The following is an 11,049-nucleotide window of genomic DNA, read 5'->3' as shown; positions in this document are numbered from 1 at the left end:
ACTTGCAAAATGATGACTTGGTCCCACCTCTGGTACAGACTAAACAGACAGTTTCTGACTGTAATTATCACAGTTCTCAGAGTCAGTGAACGCAACAGGGCTGAAGTTAACACCCTCATCCATTCTGATTGGTCCTCGTGTTAGCCCCGCCCCAATGCGCCACAATGGGGCCAAAAGTTTTGAAGCTGAAATTTTCAGATTTGAAAACGGGAAATTAAATGATTGAAAGTGAAAAAAATATTTTAAACTGAAAAAAGTTTTGAAATTGAAATGTAGAGTTTTAAAACCTAAAAAACAGAAGATTTGAAGCTGAAAATAATTAAGTTTATTTTAGAATAGCAAGAACTTTTGGACAATTTATATTTTTTTTAGTCAAACACACATTTTTTTTATTAATTTGTTTTATTTGGGTTTCAAATAATATTGGCCCCAATTTAGCTCCATAGATGACTGATTTGAGAAGTGAACATAAAATAGTGAAAATAAAACTCTAACAAATGACTGGAGCTCAACAGATCGTTACGAAGTCATGGGGTGTCATGGAAAAAATAAACAGCAAACCTCGGATTTTATTTCAGGTTCCGGGAAGAGCATGAGGAAGTTCATTTTGTTTCTGTATTTTTATTAGTTTTGAATTTTCTGCATTTGGTTTTTCAGCAGCTGTCACAAGAAATGTTTTTTTTATTCAGTCACAGAAACAAGTGAATATTTACCGTTTTAATTCGACAAAAGAGTTTGTCCTCGAGTGAAAAATGTTTTACCAAATAAAATTAGTTACAGATCAATAATGATTTTATGATGGACTTAAGGTACAAATGTTAACTCCAAAGAAACAGAAGACATTGAGAGAATATTATATCAAATTTAAATCAACACAAAATATAAACCCTAAAAATGCAGTTATTAGAAATGATCACGAATAATTAATAGTTATTATCTTAAGTTTTTCCATTTCAGATCATAATTGTGTTGCACTAGCTTTTTATCTGTCAGTTTGTTAGAAATATATATTTTTTTAAGTTAAACATGAAAGTAATGAGAATAATAACTCTTTTTTAAAATTTTTGAACAAACAGCCGTCTGGACATCCAGGTGAAAAGCCTTAGACCACATGTGTCAAAGTCAAGGCCCGGGGGCCGGATCCGGCCCTCCAGATCATTTTATTCTATTGTTATTAATGACTCGATGTTGTCTATTTCTAACTTATATAATTTTGACAAAATATATTTTTATGGAGAGTAAAATATTGAAAGTAATTTAAGGTTTCAGTTGATTTATTCTGGAATAATATTAAATAATACAGTTTGACATCCCTGACTTAAAGAGACTTTAAAACTAAGAGTCAATGTTGTTCTCTCTGAATCCTCCATGCCTCATCACTATTATTATAACATGCAGAAGGACACAACATTTTCATTTTAAATATCTCTATTATTAATTGTTCTCATCTGGAGACGTTGACAGATGAAGGAGTTTACGATTAGATGAAGGACTTAGTCTTACGTGTCCCTGGTCGTCCAGCTCGTTGTTGGTGAGTTTGAGCTTGTCGAAGCTGACCACCTGCCTCATCCAGGTGTCTCCTGAGGCCAGAGAGTCCGGGTGGATGTAGACCCGCGGGGGCACGGGGGAGTCTGCATTTCCCGCCACCATCCACTTGGAGCTGTGGTACACATACCTGCAAGGCAGGATGGGAAATCCGCTGAGCAACAAGTGCAAACAGCTTTCAAACCAGAACGGAAACCTGCTGGTGTTTATCAGACATCATTTTCCTTCAGATGAACCCGTTTTCACTCTTTGTTCCCCTTAAATCTAAACAGCTGATCTTGTTTTTCTTTCCTGAAAACCTCGAGGAGCTCGTCCATTCTCTCGTGGCCTGGCTGTTTTCTGAACTTGTGCAACCACACCGTTGTTTCAGACTCCTCCAAAACAAAGTCCCAATGTGGAGCCAGGTTGCCAGGACAACAGCTGCCAGAGCTCATCTGCTGGTTCTTCATTGTGCAAGAAATCTTTAACAAGTGTGAACTAAAATCTTCCATATGCAGTCACAGGCCGTGCTGCATACTTTCAATTAAGAAGAGCCATAATATTTGATGAGGTTTAAGTACAATGGGCCGTCCCGCCCATTCAGCAGCAGGAGGGCGAAGAAAGAATGCAAGGAAACCAACGCGGAGCCTCCTTAAATTCACTCAGAGAAAAGACCAGAAAAGTTTTTTTTTTTGAAGGAATGAATCAAAGAGCGGTCGGGCAAGGATAAAAAGAGAGAAATGGAGTGAGATGAAGTCAGAGGACAAAGAAGAGTGGTGCTGCTGGTGAAGGACAGCGATTGAGCAGCACAGCTGTTTGCCTTTAGTTCTGGCCCGCCGCTCGCTCCAAAGTGTTTTATCTGCAGCTTCTCTGCCAAAGTCATCAGTCAGCGCTGAAACACGGACAGAACCCTCATTTGTTTCTGCCGGCGAGCGCTCGGCCTCGTCATCCTCCACGTTTATGAAAAATCCTCCTGTGAGTGAACGCTGGCAGGCGTGCCGTCAGGCCACCACCGCAGGCTGGAGAGAGGAGGGAAGAGTTCAGGCGATACCGAGCATTTATCGATCTACAAACCGATATTCATCCTAAATGTGACATGAACCTCAAAATCTTAATTTATTTTATTGTGAGTTTCCCTTTTTTAAATTACTTGATAAACATAAAAACAGAATTAGGACAATATTTTCAATTAATTAAAAATAGTTTATTAAAATAAAAACTTATTGAAATTAAATCATCAGCTTTCACAGATCAAATCCACTATTCAGAAGTTTTAATTAAAAAATAAAAGATTCATCATTGGTTTTTCTGTTTGGTTTTTTTGCATTTTAACCCCCTACAGACAATTGGTTTGGTGTTTATGTTCTTTCATTAATTCTGTAATTTTTTTCATGATAGTTCCAGCAGATTCTGAAGGAGAAAAGCGGCTCATTGAGCCGCTTTTCTCCTTCAGAATCTGCTGGAATTATCCTGTTAACAGGTGAAAAGTTACAGTACGTTAAAGATTTTGTGTTTAAGTGTCACTGGTGACGTCTCAGGTGTTAAAGGGTTATTAATAGAGAACTTTGAGGTTTATAAAAACCCAGAAACAATTCCATACATCCATAAAGTTAAATTATCCAATGAAATCCTTGAAAGCAGCATCAGTGTTAGTGTGTGCAGGTCAGATCCTTTCTGTTTACTGAAAAGTGGCCTAAAGCGTAAAAATATTACTGCAGACTTAAGCAACTAAGAATAGAAGCTAAAGCTGCCGTGTGCACGTCCTTCACACCAGCTGAGCGTCCAAAGTGCATCTGTACAACTTGAAAAATGCTAATTTGACAGAATTCTACTTTTTTTAGACGTTGTTCAACTGCAGGTGAAGCGTTGAAGTCTGGATCTTTTTGTGTGAAGGAGCGTTTGCTATTTCAGCCCGTGGCTAATAAAGCCGAGCGCCGTCACCGTTCCGAGAACAGACTCCTGACACTTTTCAGAGAAGCTGGAGCGAGGCGCACCGATCTGTGCCGGAGGTCAGCAGCGGACGCTCAGCTGCAGGCCCTCCTCCTCTGCTCTTTGGATTTAAGAAGAAAAAGTTAAGAACCCCTGGATCTCTTTCAAAGTAATACATATATATATATTTATCAGGAAAAATGACAAAGCTTACCCCAATTTAAAGATATAAAATCATTTTTTTACCATGTTGTTATTTGAACCCGTCCACCAATAATGTCCTGACGTTCTCCTCTGACACTTTCAGATTTCCTGCCGTGTGTTGATTTTGCTCTGGTATCTTCAACCCGATCAGTTTCTGTCGACAGCTGATGCCGCATTTCCTCACTTTGACCCGCTGAGCCTCACAAGGATCCAGAACCCACCGGGACGGCTCGGCTCACCCTCTGAGACTCCAGCGAAGAGCGGCCGAGTCCGGCCGTGTTCTAAAGCCACAAAGTCAACTTTTGTTTCTGCAAACCGCTAAAAACTCCAGCCTCCTTACACCTCACTCATCCTGAAGAGTCTGCTATTTTTCCCATATATTTTTCCACCAACAGAGAAAACAACTTTTTAAATGTATTTTGTTTTACTCACTTGTGGATTTCAGGCTTCATGGAAAATAAAGTTATCAAGTAGGTGTAAGGATGTATACTCTCTGAACCTGATTGTGACTTATTTTAGCTTCAAGAGTGAATGCTGACTAAGCATTCTCACTATAATGATCCTCCTGCTCTTTTCTTTACGTTTTTCAGCACATAAAAACTAAATCACACTTTCAGGGATTTTGGCATCAAAACATTCAGCCCATTCTGGACATTACTGCCTGTATTTTTGGTATTCATAAACTATAGATTTTGAAATATTGAGCAGAATATGTCCCACTGGAGATGATTAAGAAAGTCTTCAATTTTTTTTTTATTTTAAGTAGATTAGCAACAAGCCTTTGAGTATGCATGGGGTATGTTTCATCTTTTAGAGTCATTTTCACAAAAATTGGAGTTTATATATTTTAGCAACATGCTAATTTTTTTTTACTAATTTAGTTTTCTGATGAATTTTAGATTATTTTGGAGTTTAGCTAGTATTTAAGCAACGTTTTAGCTTTTATGACTAATTTGGCATCTACTGAGGTTTTTTTATGCTAATTTAGAGTTTAGCTTCTATTTTAGCAACATGCTAACGTTTTTGACTAATTTAGTTTACTGAGGTTTTTTGGGCTGATTTGGAGTTTAGCTCATATTTAACCAACACACTATTTTTTTTAAATGTGCTTGTATTAGGGATTTTAAAGCAATATTACAACATTTTTTTCATATATTTAGGTCGACTTCGGCGCTCTTTCATAGTTCTTTGACAAATTTCCAGTCTTTCAGCAAACTGAACATTTTGCAAACAGCTTTTCAGCAAATCCCTTTAGCAGTTAAAATAAACTGGGTCACTGTTTTCAGCAAAAAGCTTCAACATCTTTAGCAATTACTTTCAGCTAAAAGCATTCACACCAGCATTATCCCAGTCACGTTTCTAGTTTACATATCCGATGTTTTTGTGTTGAATGAATTAAGTTGCTATTGACTGTTCCTATAACAAATGAATAAACTCAAACTCAAGGATTAGATCATAAAGTATTTCATTTAGCATCTTTATTACTGGATAAAATTGACTTCACCCACTTCTGAGACCAATCTCCATCTGTACTTCACATTTTACCAAATAGAACAAATACTTCCTTCACTTCTAGTCTCACATCAGGAAAAAAATCCTTTCGTTTTTCACTTTTTCATTTGACGTCATGTTGACCTCAGAAATACAAATATGTGTTTGCAAGTTAATCAAACTTTGGATACACAATGCTCACACAAATAGGATAAGAACTAGCAACTTGCGACATTTTCCAAGACAATCTGACTACAGAGGAAAAAAGATGGCGCTTGAAAACTAATAGTCCCGAAAGCACCAGAAGTCATTGGAGCCGCTTGTCTCCTTCAGAATCTGCTGGAATACGTTGATCGTGTTGATGGTTGAACAGGTACAGTCAACACTGGATCTCTGGTGCTAAAGGGTTAAAAGCTGATAGTTCTGGAAAGTTATTAAATATCCTTTTTGAAAGGGTTTCCTAAACTTTAGGACATTTCCACTTACGCAAACGGCTAAAGTTGTGAAATTTCGGCTTCTGGCTGGAGATCGTTTCTGCCGCCATCTTGCATGTGACCAGAGGCCCCTCCCATTTTCCAACTCCACTCTCAGTTTCTCATCAGCAGGAAGACAGTAGAGGAGAAACGTGGAAATATGGAGAGAACTGTCACATAAAGGCCGTACACACCTTCACACACATGCTCACACGCACAGCACCAAAGAGCGCCAGGCGTTTCTTGTAATTTCCTGTTTGGATTGTTATGCGCGGCGTAGGCGGGAATGTGCTCAGAAACGCAGAGACTTTAGTCCCAAACAGGACTGGAAATCTGATTAGTCCCCCGCTTTCATCTTCCATAAATCTGCCATCTGGCCGCGGCATGATCAATAAAGACTGGACTTTATGTGACACTCTTACTGGACGGATGGGGGGGGCACCAAACCAATGCAGCTGACAGAGCCCAGCAGAAATGCACACACAAATTCAAACCTCATTGTTTTTCTGCAGAACGCCGCGCACATGAACCTGATTAATACAAACACGCATCAGACGGAGCAGAAACAGCCCGGGAGGTGCTGATGTGTGCGTGTGCGCGTGCACGTCCTCTCATGTTTCTGTAGGTGCTGGCTGATACTTTGAGCGCTCCCTTCATTCGTGGGATCAATCCAAGAATTAGATCAGATTGGGTTGATCTGAAGTGCTCAGATCAGGTTTGTGGGTTTACGTGTCAGAAGGATTATCCTGACAAGTTCAGTGACTCAGAATGTGACCGCACGTTCCCTCAGCTACACCTGTTCATTTGATAGGGAAGAGCGTGGAAGTGGTCGACCACACCTGCAGACGTTCAAACGGAGCATCAGAAAACACTTTGTATGGAACTATTTTAGGGCCATAAATAATTAAAACCTAAAGAAAACATTTAGAAAGAAATATTGGTGTTTGGCCAAAAAAAAAAAAGTAAAATATCCAAAACTTTTTAATGTTCTAAAATAAACCTAATTATTTTCAGCTTCAAATATTCTGTTTTTAAGGTTTCAAAACTCAAAATTTCAAGACTATTTTTTTTAACGGACTAGAACAGAGTTTTGAACTTGATCAAACTCTATTTACCCCCGTCGTGGGACAACTTCAGACTATGACAGTACAGACTAAACTCGTTTTCTGACCGTGATTATCACAGTTCTCAGAGTCAGGGCCCCAACACGAAAACAGCGGGGACAAAAGTTTTTAATTTTTAGATTTGAAAACAAAAACCAAAAAAAATTTGAAAGTGGAAAAAAAGTTTTGACATTGAAATTTTGAGTTTTTAAACGTAGAAGGTAAAACGTAAAACAGAAGATTTGAAAATGAAAATAATGAAGTTTGTTTTAGAACAGCAAAAGGTTTTTGGACATTTTGGGCCAAACACCGATAATTTTTCAAAATGTTTTATTTGGGTTCCAAATGTTTATGGCTCCGATCTGGCTCCATACTTTTAATCCAATGGGATGTTTTATGAGGATCCTTTAAAAACGGCCTGAATGTCTGCAGACTCAGCAGACCACTTCACAGACCATCCTCAGACCCCACATTGCTTTTCTGATACTTATGAGAATCGATTTGAAGCCAACCCAAAAAAACCTGACTGCAGTTCCTCCAAGCACCACTGGAGGCTGGCTTCAATTTCCGTGTTAGTAATTTACACTTGGCAGCTAAACTAAACCCTTTCAGTCTGTTTTCACTGAACTTTGATGTGTTTATTGCTTCTGTTTGTATTCATGAACCTTCCTATATCTAGTCACACACAATGACCACATTTCAGAACCTTAAGGTGGGCGGAGTCAACTCCATTCCAGCCCTATTAGGCGTCATTGCTTGTGTTCAGATTCTAACTGACATCATAGATTATGTCTGCAGCTTTTGTTTGACTGTAGAGAAGACTTGGGCGGTATTCACATTTTAATAGCGTCAATATTCCTCCATATTTTACCTCAGTATACGCTATTATTTGACTAATTAAGAACTTTGTAAAGCATCACTTAAGCAGAATTACTAAAACTGCTAGGATTTCCTAAAGTGTAGGAAACAGAATTCCAAACACAATTATTAAAATAACAACATGAAATTGTGGATTAACCACTTTTATTTAAATGTAAAGCAACAACTCAATCATTCCTCAGACCCGCGAGCGCTTTCTGCTCCTGCACGCTCGTGTTCAATCCTCCCACGAGCAGAAGAAGTCATCGCGGTGGAGAGACTGTCTACTTCCACGTGCGTGAGCTGCTCCTGCCAGCATTTAATGCAACATTTTGTCATGCGCGCTCGTGGGAGCTCGGTCTCTGCTCGAAGAGAGACTTTCTGTACACAAATGGAAGATGAATTTTAACAATTGTGGGCGGAGACAGAGGACTGCGTCGGCTTTCTTCTGATCGTATGGAGTTATTTATTAGTCAAAAATGTGTCCCTAAATTAGTCTTTTCTATTTCTCATGGTCAACTTTTTCATGCATAACTTATGATAAAAGGCTCTCCTTCTTCATTTACTTGGAGCCCAAAGTTCTCCTAAACTGTGGGAGTCGTTCTCTTAGACAGGAAGTCACTGGTGCAGGACTTTCCATCTTTCTTCCCGTCACTCGCTCGTGCGTCTGTCTCTCTTCCGAGCTGTAACGTGTGGATGTTACGTGATGATTAAGTCCCAGCAGATTATTTCTTATTAAAATATTTTTATAAAAGTGAAAATTTAAACCACAATGAGTGCCACTTAATGTACAGTTCAGCTATTACATTCATTACATTTATTTATTTAATGTCTTCAATTAGAGGGTAATGATGGTTTTGAAAATGAAACTGTCTACTTTTAGACATCGACAGTGTGCAGTGTTACCTTCACTCTGCTCAAGCCTCGTGTAGAGCTGAGGTGACCAAAGGAGAAACATCTTTTCTGTGATTGCAGCCTGTGGTTTGAGTCACACCAAGGTTCACTTGCAACCAGAGCATCAGTGGAAGGTGAACTGCAGCTCCTGCTTTGATTCTCTCTCTGCTGTTTTTCGTGATCACTGATTATTTCTTCTTCCCTGTAAATCCCAGCCACCACACTGCTGCACTGACAGCTTCTGCAATGTTTGCTGCATAAAAACGTATTTGTAAAAGTATTTCCAGTTTACAAAGTTACATTTGTGAAAAGGAAAAGAGTTTCAATATATCTACAAGAAGGATTAAAGCAGAGAAGTTAAAGAAACAGCAGAAGATTGAAGTCCCAAATGATTCTAATAATGAAGAAGAAACATCCTTTTCAGCATAGACATCACCCTTTCCTCCCAAAGGAAACGGATTTTGGCTTAAAAATAAGTGAATGTATTATTAAATGAATCATTTAAAATGCTTCCTTTTTTACTTTCCATCATGAAAGTATGAAGTCTTGACGTTTGGATCATCAATGGCTTTACAGATGAATCCGATCAGAACAGACAGAGCCGAGCGGGACGTCCGTCGCCGTGTGCCATGTGCTCGGCAGAGTTCTCCTCGCCACAGACTTGAAATGTTTTAGGAGCAACTCAAGCAGCAAGCTGAGTGAAGTCCACACAAAGAAATGTGTTTAATGGAGAGATCCACACATTTCATGAGCGTCTTTCTCAAATATTTCCAGACTACAGAGAGGAGGGAGGGTGAGCAGGGACGGCGTCCAGCTCCGTTTGCAAAGCCCCGCTGTACAGCCTCCAGTCAGGAAGAAAACCCCAGTTCATTTAACAAGATCTGCCGGCCTCTAGGAATCCACCATGTCCTGACTGGAGCGGGGGGGGGGGTGGAGGAACGCTTTTGAAGCAGGGAGGTGAAAAACGGTCAATCATGACTTTTTGTCATGACTTTTTATGGCAGTCATGTTGTTAAATAAATCTGATCTGTGTTAAGTCACTTCTTTGATCCCAAAAACACACTATATATATACTTATATATATTATTGCATAACCTTTTTCATTTTCGAAGATGCTCATCTGTATTCCAATAGAGGCAAAGTGGATCTGACTGAAGGATTGGGAACGTGTCGGGAGCTGCTCTCTGTTTGCGTTGGTCCTAAAAACATCCTCGGTTTGTGACTGAAAAATGTCTTTTAAGGCAAAATGAGTAGAACTTGATCAAGTTCAAGGGTTGAGGTTGTTTGTGCATAAACAGTCTGCACTGAAGATGAACATCAACGTCTCAGTGATGGAGAGGATCCAGAGCAGAAACCAGAGTCTTCATCGTCACTAAAGCAGTTCACAGATTTCTTTTTCAGAACTTTTGGTTTCAAACGCTGAATAATAATCTTATTTTATCTCATCGATGCCTAACAGTTTATAAAAAATTTTGAGCGATAAAATATTTCTTACAGTTTTCATTCCAGCTAATATTTAATTTATCAGATTTTTTTGAGGCTACAATTATCTAAGATGAGTTATGATGGAAAATGTTCCCAGAACTAAAAGGAATTCAAGGTTTTTTGGTTTTATGAAAGTCATTATTCTCACTGCTTGTTGAGAAAAAATGGATCCCTAAGTTTTCATTTAAAACCTTCTGCAATTGTAAAAGAATTACATTTTATTTTATCAGTAAAATCTTTTTTTTAATTTTACTGACAAAATAAAATGTAATTATTTTGCCACGGCACATGTGCCAAAGTCTATGCCCTCCGGGTAATTCTATCCGGCCCTCCAGATCATTTTATTTTATTGTTATTAATGACCCGATGTTATCTTGGTCTTATTTCTAACTTGTATAATTTTGATAAAATATATTTTTATGGAGAGTAAAATATTGAAAGTTCTTTAAGGTTTAAGTTGATTTATTCTGGAATAATATTCCTGACTTTTTATTATTCATAATTATGTTAAAAAGTTACGTTTATGGAGTCTTAGAAGTTAGCATTCTGCTAACTTTTTTGAATATTTTGGCATTTACTAAGAATTTTTAGGACATTTTGGAGTTTAGCTAATATTTCAGTTATATACTCGCTGTTTTGACTAACCTAGTTTTTTTGTTTTTGTTTTGTTTTTTCAGGCTAATGTGGCATTTAGCTAATATTTTAGCTGGCTATCGTCTTCAGTGTTTTTAACTATCAATTTCAGCATCTTCAGCATCCAAATTCAGCTTACAGCATTCACACTAGCATTATCACAGGTAATGCTATATATGTAGTTCATATTTGTTTAAAAAGTTACAGTTTTAAAGTTTTAAACATTTTGTTTTAGTGTGTTCAATAAATGTTTATCCTGTTCGACCTAAGATGTGTTTTGGATTTTGGCCTCTTGTGCGATTGAGTTTGATACTGCTGGCCTAACGTTTTCCTATTTATTTCTAATTTATTTTGAAATATGCTTCAAATATCTTTACATTTCTTAAATCTTTACCAGAATATAGATTAGGATAGGATAGGATAGGATAGGATAGGATAGGATAGGATAGGATAGG

The 11,049-nt window shown here is 38.1% G+C and overlaps 1 protein-coding gene across 1 annotated transcript in view; it reads right to left on the bottom strand.

The window, feature by feature from the left end:
- The window catches only part of tbx15 (T-box transcription factor 15), a 42,005-nt gene that overhangs the window by 24,947 nt on the left and 6,009 nt on the right, over nucleotides 1–11,049 (bottom strand). The window contains exon 4 of the mRNA XM_024260594.2: nucleotides 1,504–1,675. Within this exon, the coding sequence (XP_024116362.1) occupies nucleotides 1,504–1,675 (172 nt within the window). The remainder of the gene's footprint in view (nucleotides 1–1,503; nucleotides 1,676–11,049) is intronic.

The sequence above is a fragment of the Oryzias melastigma genome, linkage group LG21, assembly GCF_002922805.2.
Source record: "Oryzias melastigma strain HK-1 linkage group LG21, ASM292280v2, whole genome shotgun sequence".
NCBI classification, from domain to species: domain Eukaryota; kingdom Metazoa; phylum Chordata; class Actinopteri; order Beloniformes; family Adrianichthyidae; genus Oryzias; species Oryzias melastigma.
This window is presented reverse-complemented; position numbering and strand designations above follow the sequence as displayed.